We start from the raw sequence: 19,492 nt of genomic DNA, 5'->3' as shown, positions 1-19,492 counted from the left end.
ACAACTTTTATCTACTACATCATGATTTGAATGCCTGGATAATCCTGGCGTCCAGTAGTCGTGAATGACCCGAAATGATAGGGGTATTTAATGATTTCCAGTTTTTGTTTTATGTCCAACACACTTAGACTTCGGTGTGTCTGCCATATTAAGATTTCAAAAACCATACTGCATATTTGAACTCAGTTGATTATAATTTATGTAACTAATTATCTGTTCCAAACTTTGATACCTTGAGGACTCATGGGGGATAATTGCTCACTGAAATTTTCCTGCAGTTGATTGGCGATAATTAGCGGGTGTGATTATAACAGAAATTGACCAAATCGTACCCGTAAATAGGTTGGCGGATGGCGGTATGCGGGGAGATGGCATTTTAACGGGGTTTTACATAGCGAGGAAAACAGGACTTTGAACTTTTTTAGCGATATGTGGGGGTGGCATTATAACAGGGGGCAATATAGCGGGGGATCACTGTATAGTATCATGTACTATCTATAATGCTCCTTATTGTTAAAACATGCCCCCTGAGGGCCCTTGATTGGTGAATAAACATATTTGGAGTGTTAGTATTTTCGTTTACAGTCTTTTGAATTGAATTTCTATATATAATGCTTGACCCTTAAGGGTGTAATATGCAAAACAGAGAGAGTTTATTATTATAACAATCCTTACACGTTTTTTTTTTTTTTGGTGCCATCAACTCTTTGGCATATGAAGCACAAAACTTGAAATCTATGTTTATAATGTTACTATGTTTAACCATGATCTTCCTCTTGCTTTGTCTATTGAAGTTCTTCCTTAATTATGCTGCCATCTTTTTAAAGAATTTTTGAAAACTGGACAGTGTTACGGTTCAAGTCTGTGCCTTTACCAAAGTGCATGCACATCGAGTATTTCGAGAACCATCGATTATCAGATAAATTTTCCATATAAATGCCACATTCTGTGACTGAAGCAGTTTTTATTGTAGAACAGTGAAAGAATTATTTACCAAATGTACTGTGACTATAATGCTATCAACTTAAAATTCTTTTTCAGAGTTCTGTACTTTAATCTTTTTTAGAAAATCAGACATTGGAGGGGGATGTCTGCAAACATGCTTGGTTATTTATTACATGCATCTTGAATTCTGTGTTTTAGCTTTAAAATTTAAAAAAAAAACATGCTTTATCAAAATAAAGAACTTTCGCAGAAATAAAACTAAGCTTCTTTTAAAAATTGTTTATCAATAAGGTTGAATTTGAAAGGAGGGGGCTGACTTGGAAAATTTGCCTGGCTGCTATAGACACAAGTTTCGATCTGGAACCAGAATTCTTTGCAGGAATAGGCTGAACAAACCAAAATTTAACACAAATTCCATCACATGATTCATACCATTTTGAATGATATGAATGTGTTCGAATTCCATCAAATTTTTTCATTATTAAATGCACTACAATATACTCAGTTTTGAATAAGACTTGCATACACTGGGAACTAATGAAATATGTTTGTGTGATAAAAAATATATAAAAATATCAAAGCTTCAAACAAAATGTCGTGCTATTTTCACTTAAATTTATCACTAATCTCAATTCTGTCCTTAAGCACCGACGTATTATACATGCACATGAGTCAAAAGAATTTTCATCCAATACACAACTAAAATAAGATAGATTATTTCTATTGATCTCAGGTTCTCTAAGAGTACTGTATTTGTAACACTGGCAGTATTTTTAACAATCACACTATTTTTAGAAGTTTTGGCTCCATCTATAAGGTCCCAATGGGACATAGACCTTCAAATTCTACAGCAAATTATGCAATATACCAAAATTGGTGAAAATTTCAGAGAAGTTAAAAATGTTCAAAAGTTTACGAACAACACACATGACTAAATGGGACACAGTTACCTAACAATCTCTGCACACACTTTTAATTCAGTATAAAAATTCCTAAATTCCAGTAATTTGACATGTACATGTCTGATTAACAAGCACACATGCATATTTATCAAATACTCAAAAACATATATGTATATAAACATGTACAGACATATATGATATTTGTGTGAAATTCTTTGGTTAACCATACACGTGCCATATTAATATAAATATGTATATCATCCAAGTTAACAGTATAACTGGTATCAAGCACTGTATTTTCACAAATAATTACATGTTTTTTTCTTTGAAAAGCCTATTATTATAACAGGTGCTAAACATCAGCAGCAACAAAAAAAAAATAAATAGGTGAACATCTAGTTCTGAATCTTTTGCTAGCTGTCTCAGACATTTCAAATTATATTGTTTTCCAATTAGAAACATCTAACTAGGTTGGGTGATGAGTCAAGATAAAAAGAAATGTGATTCACAAGGGCACCTAATGTGCAGTCAAAAGTTAACTTCTACCAAATTACTCTTTCTGTGTTTTTTGTACCAAGTAATGAAAGTTTATCATAATGAGTACTGGCATCATACATACAGTTTCCATTGTTACACTGTTTAGTGTCTAGTGTTAGCAAAATGCTCTGCTGGCGGCCAGTGAAACAGACTTCTAGGTGGGGCTTAACACAATGCAGTCCCTCCTTCTGTTGTAAGGTAAATAGCACAAGACGTGTCCACCAGGCAGCATGCAAATTGCCATGGATATAAGCCTGAGCCACAGAAGATGGGAAAAAAATCTGAATACATACATAATATCCTACCGTCATTGAAGGTCCGCCAACTGGCATGGATGTAGGCTGAGGCGACAGAATGACGTGTGTTAGAATGCCGTGCTCGTCCACTATTTGTTGGACCATGTGACCTGGTGCCACCTGCATTGGCATCGGGAGTGGTGGCCCATTGTTAGATACCATTCTTACTGTTGCAGGTCCTTAAAGAATGAAAATATATATATATTTATATATGCATTCATTATAAGATTACTATAAAATTGGAGCCAACCATTTATGTAATATATAATATAATCAGAAATCTTTTCACATGCAATGAACACATAAACATAAAATAATGGGGTCAAAAAAGGCCAATTCAATTTGGGATAATTAAGGAACTTGCTTATAATTATCAACATAATTCAAAAACATTCATTGACAATTTTTCCATCAAGTGTATGCAGGTATAATCATTGCACTAGCTATAACTGCATGCACTTAATCTGACATTTTGCAAAAACTAATGTAGCCTTTAAGTAGTCCTATCACTGCTGTATGTCACACTGCTGTATGTCACAATCAAAAAGTAAATGCAGAACCATGCATCCATTTTCCAAAATGTGGTACATGTATTTTAACAATATCGGTTTTACAATGGTGATATGAATATCCAGTGCCTAAACTCCTTCCTGCCAGGATACTCTTATCCACTGTGGCCAAATTTAAGTTAAGATCTTGTATGAAGGGAAAGTTAAACACAATTCAAGCTTTTGAAAAGAATCGATGGGAAAACAGATTGTATGAACGACATTTTGGTGGATGAGGGTGTGCCAATACATACATGTGCGTGAGGCAATGTCTATCAATAAAAGTTCTACAATGATTTGAGTTATGTATTGCACATGTTCTCCAATATATGGAATTATGGGGCATTGGAAAGTAACATTGAGGAGATCTATATACAAATTGGAAAGGGGGGGGGGGGGGGTCCAACCAATTCAGATTTCATCCATGAGAATCTTGATACTATTTCTTAATTTTCTTTAAAGTTGTGTTAAATATAGTGATTTTAACACAAAAATACAGTGCCTTTATTTTATTCATATATTCATACTTGTACATGGTAATAATTCTCAATAACTGTTTAATGACTTACCATCATAATCATCAAAAGCTTGGCCAATCATATAACCATACTGTGGAGCCACTAGATTTTGTGGAGGCTCAATTTTTGTGGATAAACGTGTGTAAACCTCACAAATTTCAAACCATAATGAAACATACAATTTATGTAATCTCTCAATGGATAGAAACCATATTATCAATGCCAGGCATTACATCCTGAACAAAACTGTAAACTCTCCCCAATTCATGAAAATTGGCTCCCAACAATTCAAATGTTTCCCCAGTATATGTACCCAAATGGAAAAACTTCCTGACAGTGCTTCTGAATAATGAATTTATGGAAATACAGATCTATATGCAGCACCTACAATACATTTCTTTGAAGCTTGCATGACCAGAGAAATTTGCAAAGTAACTCGATTCAATTTTGTAAATATTCAATTCCTCACATTTGCATGATGATCAGGAACCTGGAATACACTGAATAACCCTTCTGATCTGATCAGATACTGCTCTAATAGTAATAATGAATTTACTCTCGTCTGTCAAATCTAGCAGCAGACAACAATGACAGGCTGGAATGTGAACAATAAACAATAATCTCATGGCTGATGATGTGATCTTTTTCTGAGGAGTTCAAGGTTTCTAATCATTATAAGACGTGAATATCAACAAAAACATCGCATAGACAGTAGGGCCATAGTCTGTAATTACTGGACTGAAAGCACAGCACCTGATGAAGAGATTTGCTAAACCAAAAAATCGATGCTATTCATTTGCAACAAAGTATGATTTTCTCATGAGGGTCCAAAGGGCTCCAATTAAATCAGCACAAATGATAAGTATTGATAAATGCTGTTTGAATCACTCTCAATTGATTAAATAGAAGTTGTGCAATTTGAGAATCTGGGAAATCTTTGTAAAATGATATAACAAAAGAAAACTCTCACTGATATTGAATACAAAGGAACTCTCATATACTGAATAGAAAGGCCCCATACTTCTTCCCATTTAGAATTACATCAATTTCAAAAGGGTTAAATCTCTAAGAGATTGTTTAAACTAAAGGAATGGTGAAAAGACTTTCAATCCATAAGAATACAGATCTTTAATAAAAAAATTAAGAACATTTCAAACAACTGCAACCTAGATTGTCAAGGTCAGACTGTCTGCCCTATTTCTCTGTAATGTGTATTTGATTAGCATCAGCAACAGAACCCACTACTGTGGTGCACAAATCTCATCAAGTCAGAAAGACCACAGTGTATCAAATACGAAATCCAGTAAAAAGAAAACAAAATCCAGCTGTCACAAGTCCAAGTTGCCCTGGATTTTATTATTTCACATGTTTTTACTAATTGCCAGGCATGCATGCTCCAGATAAATAGGGAGTATCCCCTTAGTATCATCTTAGCACTGACCAAACTGAAAACACATTTATTTGACCTAAGAGTCTTGTTGGCTTTCATTTCTCTAAAGGTTGTGCAAGTGCAATGCAAAAATGTTTGTTCCAGTGAGTGAAATACATGAATAGCAATCGACACGAGTCATTTGCTAGCTTTTTTCTTCTGATTGAGTCAGCATTTCTCTGTACAAACAACCACAACACCCTACTAATTCTGCATGCACAAGTTTAGGTTTTGTCTACAAGTATGTATCATTTTGAAGAAATCACCATCAAGCAACTTTTGCTTGTGATATATATGATCTCTTAAAATTTTAGCAACTTCCTGCACTTTCAGTTTGGAAAGATAATTACAAGACAAATATGTATGCCCTTCATTTGTTATTAGGGTGTGAACCAAACAAAACTCAGGTTGCATTGATAAAGATGTTGGCATGATGTCTATAAGTGGCATCTTATCAACATATATATTAAAGGGACCTCATTACAGAGTCATTCAATGAATACGACCCATTACATGAATGTTTTCAACTGCCAGAACAGAAGACCAAAATATTCCACAGAGCAGTCTATGGGGTTTGACATACATCAGTAGTCTCGCCTCACGATCTGTGCCATAAATAGACAAATATTTGACATCAGAGTGATATAGTGCACAGGTAAACCATCTGAGGATTTGACAACATTCCTGGATACAATGAAATCAGTCAGCTGGTTTCTTTAATCTGTTCTGACAATTGCCATACAATAACCACCAGTACTAGGGGGTAGAGGACACACACCATGAATGAGTGAAAACTGTGTAAACACACAATACCAGTTTTACCTTCAGTGGTTAAGCCTCTTCAGTCAAAACTTTTACCCATTCAAACAGAGATGTATGTTGCTAAATTTCCATTTCTCACACATTCCTTTCTCATAAAAGATACGTTTTTCCCTTTCACCAATACAGAATGCTATTTACCACTTTGTAAATGTCATCTGGACTGGTGGAAATAATTACCAAAATTTCAGGCCACTATTAGCACAATTCAAAATAATGACACAGGTCTGGTAAAAAAAAAAATAAAATAAAATCAGGCAATTTCTAACAAATACCTTTACTTCAGGGCAGTTGCTAATACCATTTTAATGGATTGAGGTTGACAAATGCATTCTCAAAAACGTTCCATGTTGTTAGCTAATTTGAACTGCTATAAATGTACTAATAAAAAGGAATGTTCACCTTTTAGCATGAAAAGTAATTACTATCGGTACACTCTGAGACCATTGGACCTGCGAGTCATGATTTTATTAATATGTTTTTACAACTGTTGACATCTTCCTTAAACTTTCCTCTCCGCTGACCTGGGTGACAACGGAAATCTTTAACAACTGCACGTTTTTTCTCTTGATATTTTATAAGGATGAACAATGCAATAACCATGCTAGGTCCCTAACCTCATATAAATTATGCACAAATGAGAGAAGGTAGGGGCAAAGTAAATAATGATCTAACTTGAGGTAATCTGAGGATGGGAAGACATTAGCAGCACAAAATTTTGTTTACTAATCACAGTAGTGGAAAAGATAGAGTTAAATTACTAGGGCTGTTTTTCTGACACACCCTATGTGAACCTCTACAGTTATCTTGGAGTAATCTGCTACCTATTAGGAGATATGTATCTCCAGAAAGGCAGCTACCAGTGATAGAGAATCTACTCTGGAAAAGCCTCACTTGTGGAATCCAACAGTGGCCAATTTCACAGGGTAGATCTTATCACACATTTCAAAACTACAGGGTACTTAGAGTCTATCAACAATGGCTGTATTAAACAATCTACCAGTGTGAACACAAAACTCAAAACTCTTGATACTATACTCCTGAATAAAATGTCTGCATCATCATATTTTATCCTGTTCCATTCATAATTCTCAATGCCAAGGTGTGAAGTAAATTCAGTTTAAAATGAAAACATAGTTGAGATATGGTAACAAAGTGCTTTCATCATTGCAATTTTTAAAGAGATAATGCTTCATCATATTAACCAAATAACCTTTCTAAACCCTGTGTATCATGAGCAACAACCTTGTATTGTCACTCAAGGGCAAACCAAGGTCAACAGTTTCCTCAACCTAGACTTTAAAAGTTATATATCAAAAGAAATTAAAAACCAGAATAGATTTCACACAAATCTAAAAAATGTATGCTAAAATGAGCTAGATTTCCTTTGCTTTGAAGCATGGTGTAAGAATATCAATGACACTTACTTTACACAACACATTGAATCCATCCATCACTTCTTAGACAGCTCATAATGCAAAAATTGTGTTATATACCAATGTCAGATCAAATTCTCATTTTGTGGACCAAGATTGAAATGGATTTCTCTTTGGTTCTTTTGATCTTTCAGTTATATAAAATTGTTATTTAAAAGTGCTGATAACAAGAATTTCACGATATCTAATATTAGCCAATGCAGGCCTGTTACCCAGGAATTTTAGAGGGCTGTGGATGCCAGGATTTCCCAGAGGAAATTAGATACAATTTTCTGCACTGTCAAGGATTTTGATCCCGAGATTCAAAATTTTAAAAAAGTCTTGTAATACCATAAGACATTTTGACCAATGCAGATCATCTTCATACTTTTTAAGGGGTACCAGACTCGCTACCAGTGTACCGAGTTTGACAGCTGTCATGCAAAGGTTCACAAGATCTTGAACAGAAAATATTTTCTTTATATCCAGAGTAGCTTGCATGACCTTAATGAGGGGTGCTCACTGCCCAAGTCTTCCCTCCAGTAAAGTGTGAACAAATTAGGTAATCAATTAATTACTGCAGCTTATTTATGATATATAATATTGGGTATCTATCTATAAAATTACAGGTAAATGAAAGAAAAATATATCATACTGCAAATTTTAATATGTAGTGAATATCTAGTGCATTGGTTCCATACAATGATCCAGAAAATTCAGAATAATGATGTACATGTATGTTACTACCAGTAATTGCGCTCCTCCTTCGTGAAATGATATTTAAAAAATGATGTATGTTGACATAAATTAATCGACATGTAAATATGATGAATTTTACTAATAATGTTACCATGATTACAGCTAGTGCATTGTAAGTACTTGGGATTGTTACTTTGCTATATAAACCATGGTGATTGGTTATCGATTGAACTGACATTTACGCATTATAAACACCAGCAAATATCACAAATTGCAAGTTGTGTGGCAAGAAAAAAATTTTGTTAGTATATAGTATCAAATATGAGTCGGACAGACTTCAGAGTCGAAAAACCAACTTACATGCAAGTATATAGAGTGGATTGATCCTTGACCCTTGACCTTAAGACCTCAAAATCAATAAGGGTCATTTCCTCCTTAAAATGTACCAGTGCACCATTTTATCTAAGTTTGGTGTCTGTCAAGCAAAAGGTTCTCAAGATTGTTAAACAGACAATATTCTCCTGCGTCCAAAGTAGTTTGACCCTTGACCTTTGGACCTCAAAATTGATTGAGGTCATCTACTCTTTAATGGTAAGCAATATGCCATATTTGATGTCTGTCAAGCAAAGGGTTTTCAAGACATTGGTCAGACAATACTTAATCTACTACTGACCAACATACCAACTTAAGTTGTACCACTTTTCATCTGGGAGGGGGTTGCAATGTAAATGTATCCCTCATACTCTCCCTGGCTATGGGTCTGGTCATTGTCGATTTTTTTCCATTGAATATCCATGTAAAAGGTAGCTAATCATGTAGACCCCATTATCAGAATTAATCATCACAACAAAAATGTTCAGTGCAGCACCATTTAAAAATTCTTCATATGAGATAAAACTGAACCTTGTGTACATACACTCAAATGGCTTATTAACATGACACAGTGCTGCATTGTTAACTCTGACAAATAACCAAATTATCTGTATGTTTTTGCAATGGTACAGAGTGATACAAGAATTAGTCATGAAACTGGGAACCAAATTCCACCCTTTCCTATATATACAAAGGTTTTCTTTACTGGGTATGACCACATAGATATATATGTATTTCTACACAAGAACTTTTTAAGAGTTCGAACTTCCACACCCACAGGATATGCCATTTCAAGTTGTACCACACTATACATTAACATCCATTCATTACATTGGTATGACAAAGGAAATTTGCACTTTTGACCACTTGACATGTTTACTTGTTTGCTGTGCCAAAATAAAAATTTCATTCATATGTACTTACGTAAGTATTTCTGTATAAATGTGGCTTTAATTGTAAGCATGAGAACACACTAACACAGTAACACTGAAATTCATACATTTAGTACCAAATAGTACATGTAAAGCACAGACTATTTTGAATATACATGCAACTTTTGTACTTCTTCATGTAAATCCTGATATTCCCATAAACATTACATAATAAGCTCGACAACAATTTCTCTGTCCAGCATCAATTTGACTAACTTTCAACATGATAGTTAATTCAGAATCATTTTTCTGGTCAGTGCAGTCAGTTCCATCTTCAAATTCCTATTCTTAAAATTCAGTCCTTCATAAATAAACTTAGAAGGTCTTGACTTGTGTGTGTGCCAATCTATCAATTAACCCAGAGCTCTTGTATGCAAAGACTCACATATGCATGTAGATGGTTGCAGTAAGATATGCAAGGCTGCATGTAGTTCCACAGTGAACATTGTCCCTACTTCAATTCAGTTTATTAAAGAAGTAAAAACGTTCATATCTATGCCTCTGCTCTTGCCTGGCTGCAGAAACCAAGGATGGGAAGACTATAGATCCAACCCTAACTCAGTCATAAATAATATGCAGATAACTTCAATTTTGATGTCTGGTAACATGATTTCTTTAAGGTTATGATTTGTGTTTATCATTATGGTATATGTGAAAGGTTAAAGGTAAGCCAGCATTGCTATACCAGATCACCATTTCCTATCAATCAAGCCTCTTATGCCTCTAATCAGCCTCATCTGTCAAGTACAGAGAGTAATACACCCAATGCCCCTAGACAATGTTATATATACATGTAACACACACATTGTAGCATTTCCTGAGCTCTGCAAAATACAAAGTGCACTACTATTCAGCGTCACTTGATTATTAGATAACCTTCATGAAAAAATTATAGAGATTCCTCTCATTTTTCAAATTTTTTTTATGGGGGGGGGGGGGGTAATTTTTAATGAAGAGCAAAATAAACATGCATATTCCAACCAACTCAACTGTCACAATAAATCAAAATTTTATCTATTAACTGTGCTTCTGGCCTGTTAAGGTCCATCTTATATCGCTAAACTTGATCAAAAATTCAATAATACTTTTTCTTGTATCTGACAGACAGTCAAACAAATATGAGTGAATACAATTCAACCTTTAGATTATGCCATTCAACTTTACAGGTATCAAGAGATTTCATATCATCAAACTCTGTTTACAGTCTCTTCTTTTCAACATCATCTTACTTATCGGTTTCAAAAGGAACTGCATCTCCTATGGCCCAACTTGTCAAGTGTTCAATAGCATATCAGAAAGTGCAAAAGCCCTTTGGATATATCGATTTGGAGCTTGCCTGCTAAAAGCCTTATCTACCAGCCACCAATTTCTGCCTTGCAGAAGAGAAAGTTCACACATTGGTGAATCATCCCATCTGCTACGAGATCTTGCCAAAACCTCAAGACATCACTGTACTCCTCACATTTCACTTTCCTCCACATTAAAATATTCTGGCATTATTCCTAAGAGCAACACCCAAAGTTTCCTGATTCTTGGGATTTTAAGGTTAATTGAAAGAATCTACATGTTAATTGACATACAAACTGATTTTCATTCCTCTATAACAAATCCAACAGCCATGTTAAACAACAAGGTTAACAAATGTCCACCCAAAATTTCTCTGTCGCAAATTTGTTTGCATAGTAAGCATACCAAATTTTTTGAGAATAAGTACATGCGTCATTTAATGAATTAAATCAATGGGTTTTCTAGAATAACATGAATTTCAAAAGGCCTGGGATAAAAAGTTGCAACACATTCCCATTACAGTGAACACCCTTTATAAACCTGCTGTATATCTCTTTTCTAGCCATGTAATCTAACAAATATTGATAGTTTTATTACTTTACTGACAAGTCAACTAGTATGACATGTGTTGGGGAAGTATTCAAGTATGGAAAATATCTTAAAAGAGACAAATTTCCTTCAGGCCATAAAATTATATAGCATTATAAACGTGTGACTTTGGCTAAAGAATATTTTTTATGCACACTATATAAGCATCCATGCATCATGACAGCATTTTGTAGCTTATAATTACAACTGTCACATGACTTCATACAATCATCCCTGTATAAGCCATGTACCTTCCAATCCACCAAATTGTTCAGCCTTTCCTGATTAAATACCAAATGGTGATACTCTCTTTGAGGTAATTATATACCCAACTAGATAAAAGGCTACATTTTCTTTCTAACACAATCTAGATAAATGTCTTTCACATGCATGTAATCTATGGTCTAAATAGACAGAATGTTCTGGTGCAAAAAAGGTGTGGCACTAAATGTACACAAAGACAGTACCCTGCAAACTAAACCTGTACAATGGAGAATATCAAACTGTCAGTCTCTTTAATCAGATTTATAAGAAAAATGACGACCTATATTGAACAGGATATTTAAACCTACCTCCAATAATAGACTTTTAACTCAGTGACCTAGTAGCTAGCACTGTAAACTTGGTTGGGCACAAGGCCATCATTATTGCTTATTTATGAAGATTTTTACATAATCAGATATCTCTCTGTCCCAAGAGAATTGATCTTCTCAGACACAACAAATGAATTTCCTTGCATGTAACTCAGAAAATCTATTTCTTTGTAATGGAGATGTATCATTCAATATCTAGTAATCCTAAAGTTTCTGCTGTGCTGAATGTAATAGACAGCGCAGTGGTAAATACCAAACACACCCCAATAAGCATTCAAAGTACTTGAAATGTTGGATAAAATTGGTCCTTAAAACTGCCAGATACAGTATACATGTACATGCAGCTGTCATGTCAATACAGTACTGTTGAGGGTTACCTTATACATAGTTGCAAAATATGTTAAATTATATTCAATCTAATTATAAAGCAAAAATACTTAATTTTCCACTATATATCATACGTTAAAACATTTACAGTATTTATGCATGATTTTAAAATACTAAGTTACTGTAAGTTACTGTTACAGCACACTGTCGCAATCAAGTCAAAAAAATATGATAGCATATACATGTTATCATAACTATTCGTGTTACGATCTCAATGAAATTTAGTTCCCAAATATATAATAAAGTTAACTATACAATTGCATTGATATTCTATACAAGAAACAGGTACTTTCCTAAAGTGTTCTGACACTGTCGTGCTAATGACCAGGTAATGATGGCATCAGCAGCACTGGAGATCAGCATAACCGTAACCTATGCTATGTGCAGATCAACCTCATTTATTTCAAGTCTGCTCTAAAAATTTACTTTTTCAATTGAATATTGCTGCAAATTTGTTTGCACACGAAGGTGCAGTTATTAAAGTGAATACAACATATCTGTACCAATTCGAGTCCATGCAACTTGCATGTACAGTAAAGAAAAGGGTCTAAAGGCAACACAAGTCATGCCATAGGAGATGGATGTGCAGATAATGCATTTTGCAATAATGTATTTTGCAATCTTGAAGAATAGATTCAGATTTTGCAATATCAAAACAGATCAGTGGATGTTCTGGGTTTGGGGTATAATCTAATAATTGCATCATCAAACTAGCAATCTTTGGTTGTTGTTTTTTCTTTTAGAAAATCAAGTGAAAGATGGACAAATGCCAGTATTAGAAAATTGTTTTCAGTGACCTCTCAATAGACTCCCTTTTCCTGAGCCAAATAGTGCACTCGCACCTACTGAAATCTTCCTATCTCTGTGTGCAGACACTAGTCTCTGTGTTTTACCAAATCTAATGGAAAATATTGATGCATTTTGAAACAATCAATACCAATTACATCACATCAAACTGGAATCTTGAAACAATGCATCAATGTCCTCCAAAGCATCCATCTTGGAAACTCATTTAGTCTACTTACAGGAGGAGACCCAGAGAACCGTGCATCAGTGTAGTCAGCACTCTGACATATGTACTGATCAACATCTTAATAAAGCACAATCATTAGACATGCATTGGATCATTGATACATACCATAACCTCCATTGTATCCTGAATATTCCTCAATACAGATGCTGCACATGACTTTTGGCACCATGTAACCACCACTGCAATCACTTGGACACTTCATCAGTGAAAATTCCAGTCATGTAAAAACACAATTCCTCAGTCTCGAGTTGATTTATAAATGTTAAATAAATGGGTAATTAGTCTGCACTTCCTCCTCACTTTCTCCTTATTTTGTCGGAATATTTATCATATGACTCCAGGGATCAAAACAGGTATTTTATGTATACCAGTAGTTAGGTTTAAAGAAGATGTTGGCAATCGTTGGAAGCAGAAAACCACTTTTTTAAACAGACAATATAACTAACACATGGCTGTTCCAAAAACCTTAAGACTTTATGTAACTTCCAATTTCCTCTGGTGATGCATGACTGCAATTAATATTCAGAAAAACTCAAAACTTCCAAGTACTAAAAAGCTCTCATACATTCACAAAACATTCTCGGCAAAATCTCCCTTAATATTTCTTGATAATCGGCGTAAACAACATGTAGTACACATGATACAGACATTTATCAATCGATCAATATTGGATGTCTCCCTGCTCTAGTGCTGATCAGCACAGAAATTTCATAACGTGTAGATACAAAACATTTCCAGTAAAAAAAATTCAAGCAGCAGCTTTATCAGACTTGCCAAGAATTACCATATTCTTCATAAATATTAATAAATGAGAAAGCTCCAAGAATAAATTTTTCATGATCAAAAAAAAAAAAAAAAAAAAAAACCCAAGAAAAAAACCAATCTTAACTTTGCATTTCCTTCTCGCTGCTATATATGTATCTACATATACACTAGATAATGTTTTAATGAATGAAATTTATTCCCTTATTCACTAAAACCATTCCATTCATAAATAGCCTCTAGATTTAAAGATTTTCAATAATGTGCATAATGATGTATATGTCGATTACCTGTGTCCCTTAAAGTAAACCCGTTTTCCCTCCGAATTAACTATCCATATGGTACAAGTGTTCACAATGTCTAGATGTCCTGTCACATTTGTCTGTTTGATTGGTCTCAGGCATCCATCACATGTTCATACTACATGTACATACTCCTCATTACTGTCCACCTTGCTTATTGTCCAAAGAAATTCCTTCTGGCAAATAACCTTCTGCTGATAATTCCAGTAATCTTGTCAGTTAATCAGATTTAGATAAAATAGAACCACATATATTTAGATCATTTGGTTTAAATAATCTTTTGGATAAACATCAACACACATCCACTCAGGTGGGTTTCCTCAATGATGTCGTGCATGAATCTACCTATCCTGACCTTTGACATGAACAATAGATATTTTTGGAATGTCATGCATGACTGCTCCATTAACTGTGCACCAAACAGTATTGCTCTCTGTCCTAATTTTTTTTTATAAATACCAAACACTTTTAATCCTGTATCTGATATAGCCACACTAATTTCTGTCCTCGGCACACTTTAAATAGTGAACTCCAGGTTACATATATAAGTACTGAATTTCATAACAGACTTGTGTGTTATGAAAACCCACTTGTTGTGGCCTAGTTAAAGAGGTCAAGACCAGACTCTGATCATCTGACCGAGCACATGATTTCTCTACTTCTGTCAAAACTCACTCTGGTTCAGGAGGGGAATTCCCTTGGCTGCTGGAATTTTCAAATGAATTGATTGTTTGCCAGGATTCCAAGTGATAAACAAATTATGATACCTCCTGACTAGGCTGACTAATGCAAACGATGCTTTGCTGCCAAAGATCTTTACTCCTGACTTTGTAAATCAACAACTTCTACAATTCTATTTAGTAATATGTAATATATATTCCATCCCCATTTCCATATCATGCTTTTCTTGACTAATTTTGCAATTCCAATTACGCAGTGCAAAGAGTACAGAGAATCCATCACTGCTACATGTGACTTTTTTCTGTAATTAATCAAGTAATAACTCATTCACGAAGTTACAATCATAAGAAATGCAATTAGCATCGTGTCAAGCACCATCAGGGTCAAACATGCATATTCAACAGCTCTACAATCACACAACTAAAAGAAGACCACACAAGTTATTCCCCTTTGCTCAATAACCAATATCTAAAAATTTCATAAACTTCAATCCTTTGAATGACTTCAAAGTTACAAGCCTTTAATAGTCAAGTCTTTTGACACATGTCAAAACAGATTTACTGTGAACAAGTCTCCTTCCTGTCTTGATGTCAGACCACAACAACATAAAAACTCAAAAGTGCAAATTGTGATCATTAATTAGCTACCTTTCTTGGAACGTGCCTGTGATTTATGCACCTTGCACCATACTGAAATACAGCCCACAAGTTATAATTTGATTTTAAGTTTGAGACTACGAAGTGTCTTTTTTCCACGAACAAAAGTACAACATATGGAGGTCAATGATGAATACCGAAAATCTCATCAAAAATTAAATTTCACAATATGTATATATCTGTCTGCAACATTTGTTAGAAAAAAGCATCAATGTGACTCTTTGTGAGTGTCAAAAGTAAAAATTTATCCACAACTTTAAATTGAAGCTTGAAGTAATTTGAATAGACATAAAATGTTGTGTATCTCTTGTTTAAACCTTTCTCTCAGGAGAAAAGCACAGGGTTAAGTAATACATTTTAAGACAAGCAGAATGAGAGGGCCAAAGAAGTTCAACCCTGACATTATATATGTAACACTTTGACACTGCACAAGCTAGTATTAATATTCACTTAATACAAATCTAAGGCTTGTAACATCTAAGATGCCCATGAGTGAGTTACAATGCTCACCCCCAGCAAACTTACTCAAGTTCTCATATATTTCAATGAAGTACTGGCTCGAAACAACCATGTTCTGTGTAATCAAATTCAGCCTCAATGTTCAGTAAATGCATTATCATAGTAATGGCAATCTAGTTCAATCACATAAATTGGACATGAAACTAACATCTGTGTACAGCGTAACTACAGTTATTATACAGATGATAATTCTTTAATAATAAAATCCTCCTAGTCAATTTTTGGAGAATTGAAACGAACAATACCTGTGCCAATATGGAAGGCCAACTTTTGATGAAAAAAAACCCCAGGATCTTACTGAAATGGTCCGAGTTATTGCATGCTAAATTCTGACCAATCTCCTTCCCACCTATCGTTTGGTAATCTCTTGTAATCAGTTTTAATATTTTATCTATTAATTAAGTATCAATTAATTCTTCAAATATTTGGACCCTGACCTACAGTTATGGATCAGTTAATATTTAAATTATTCTAATTTGAAATATTTCAATGCATTAATTGATGCTATTGGATGAAAATTTAAAATGAACATAAGTGTATTATATATTGCACACATTAAAATGCTTCAAGTTTCTAACATGACAAGAAAATGAATTTAACTCATCAACATAAAACAACTGATAGTTTAGCTATATATATTATAAAGGAGTTATTGAACTTATATTGGTGAAAATCCGAAAATCAAAACGGGTCTTCTGCCTAATTACAGTATAATGTATCAAATTTATGAAAATACTCCCCAAGGAAAATTATGTTATCACGTGCCATAGAGGTGCTGATGGACAAACAGATGGAGCAATTACTATACAAATCTGAGCATTGTGACCTTTAAATTCTTTGAAAATCTTTTCAAGCAATCTCAAGTTATTGCATGCCAGAAAAAAGTGCTACTATATCTTATTAAAAATTTAAAAATTGGAAGTCCCATAAATCTGTAGAGACAAAGCCGATAAATTTGATTATCTGAAAATCAAAATAGGTCTCTCTCTGCCTAATCCAAGTTTTATGAAAAAATTCATAAGAATATTCCCAAGGAAATTTAAGTTGTCACGTGCCAGAGAAAGTGCCAACAGACAGATGGACAGACAGAGTTTTATTACTCCAGGGCACCTGCCATATGTTGGAGCCTTAATATCATTTGATTACATACTAGGAAATCAATTCATTATCCAGATCCAAACTAATGTGTATGGGATTTACCATGGGTTTCATTCCTTACAGCCTTTGACCTGCAATCTTTGGCTGCATGGAATACAACCCAGGATAAAATCCCAATATATACCCTTGATTGGACCTAGATAATCATTAACAGTGTCCTTATAAAGAAACTGTCAAGTTTCATACAACTAGCGTATTTGAAATGCTTGATATCAAAAGTTAAATGTCTGACAAAAAACTAAATTCACAATTTTTCAATAAGAAACAGAAAAGCATTATGTAATTTAGCAATTAAGGTTTTTAATAAAGCACTGAGCCTAAAAAACTTATAAGATGTCACATGTTTGTCCATCCTCCATATTTGGTCACATGATTCTTTTCACATGGTTATATACTCACTAGTATATTGTTACTTGATTATTATAAACTGTACCATACCAATGAGATGTTTCTCAAGGTTTCAATAAACTAAACTTTTAACAGTTTTCACAAAGACCCCCCCCCCCCCCTTAAAACTATACATAATGAATGTTGCATGGACCTAATCGATTAACAAGTAAAAACATATGATCAGACATGTAAATAACACTGTGGATACCTTTTCTCCTGTTTATTCACAAAAGATAGTGTACATTGAAACTATTTGAAAATATTCATTAAAATGTAATATTATCATGTGGTTTTTAACAGTCGCTGTCTTTTTTCTTTTTCCAATAAAAAGTAATCGATGTCGGATGACAGAAACTTGCAGAAGATTTTATCCTCCCTTCCCCCTAACTATTTGAATTTAGATTTTTATCCAACATCGATCTTCTGATCTTGCCCCTAAGTTTCAAGATCTCACATATGTGGCTATTAATCAATAATAAATGCATTGTATAAGGACATTTATGTTGGGTAATTCTCAACAACATACTAGCAGATTTGCATGTATAACAATTAAATCTGAAAAACTTTTTTTTTAATTGTGGTCTGAGGTCACATGAAAAAACCTCTGAGTACATTTGGCTGCTTCACCCATCAGGACAATTCAACATTGTATATGAATGAATTGCAGAACATATTCAATTACTGAATGATGACTCGAAAACCATTTTCCCTACGAAACCTTCAGAGGTATATAGACTAAGGATGTTGGCTAGTACAATAAAAAACGAAGTTCAAATGGGCCATATGGCCAGGAAGCTTTTATGAAATGCTACAAAAGGCAGAGAGTGAAGTTACTAGTATACACATTACATGCTGCAAGTTCACAACAATTTTTATGTCAAGTGTTAATCACGAGAAAAGGAGAAAAGGGGGGAAAAACGTGCTTTCTTTAATAGGAAAAGTATCTAAAACTTGGAAGATTTTTTTAGATTTAAAAAGAAAAGGTATTGATTTACATTAGATGGTTCTCACACCCCCACAACATCACGATTAAACCAACTGACGTCTGGAAGATGTAATCTCTCATCTTTTCATTCTAAACTTTCACAAATACACAGATGTAATCAAAATGTCAAAGCATATTTGCAAGCTGGTAGATGTCCGTCCGTTGACACTAGATTTCACCCACACAAATCACTACTAATCACAACATATCCATTTAGTCTTCTCATGCTAGCATTAGTACAGGTTTCAATTAACCTTTTGTAGTTTGTTCTACAAAGAAATCAATTATACTCTGTGCCAGTAATTCATAATCTATGCCTCCCACACAATTACACTGCAAATTCTAATACTAATGAAATATCGTATCTATAATATACTTTGTATTTTTATTGAAGCAAATTCTTTCAAAATGAAAAATTCACATAATTTTCAACATTGGCTTGTAGGTGTGAATCAATATATCGGTATATCGAAATGTACCGGTATACGTCTGTCCAGCGATATACGATATGGTGTTTCGACGAGACAATACGATATAATGTCGGGTTTAAAAATAGCCCTTTTAATAGTCGGGATTGAAGTTCATAATTTAAAAATGGCTTCTAATAGGAACACGATTCCTCAGACTTTAATACCCGCTTTTACATTGTGACATCAGTGATTCCTCAGACTTTAATACCTGCTTTTACATTGTGACATCAGTGATTCCTCAGACTTTAATACCCGCTTATACATTGTGA

At 34.1% G+C, this 19,492-nt stretch overlaps 1 protein-coding gene across 5 annotated transcripts in view; it reads right to left on the bottom strand.

Moving 5' to 3' along the window:
* The window catches only part of LOC125657829 (fibronectin type-III domain-containing protein 3a-like), a 52,774-nt gene that overhangs the window by 24,527 nt on the left and 8,755 nt on the right, over positions 1-19,492 (bottom strand). Inside the window, exons 1-3 of one of the 5 annotated variants that reach the window (XM_048888633.2) lie at positions 14,353-16,214; positions 13,406-13,809; positions 2,678-2,859 (exon numbers count right to left, since the gene is read on the bottom strand). In XM_048888633.2, coding sequence (XP_048744590.2) covers positions 2,678-2,859; positions 13,406-13,502 — 279 coding nt within the window. In that variant the 5' untranslated portion in view covers positions 13,503-13,809; positions 14,353-16,214. Of the gene's footprint in view, positions 1-2,677; positions 2,860-13,405; positions 19,432-19,492 lie in introns of those variants that run through there. The other 4 variants (XM_056149945.1, XM_048888635.2, XM_056149946.1 and 1 more) reach the window with 4 other exon arrangements.

The sequence above is a fragment of the Ostrea edulis genome, chromosome 9 (assembly GCF_947568905.1).
Source record: "Ostrea edulis chromosome 9, xbOstEdul1.1, whole genome shotgun sequence".
Classification (NCBI taxonomy): Eukaryota; Metazoa; Mollusca; class Bivalvia; order Ostreida; family Ostreidae; genus Ostrea; species Ostrea edulis.
This window is presented reverse-complemented; position numbering and strand designations above follow the sequence as displayed.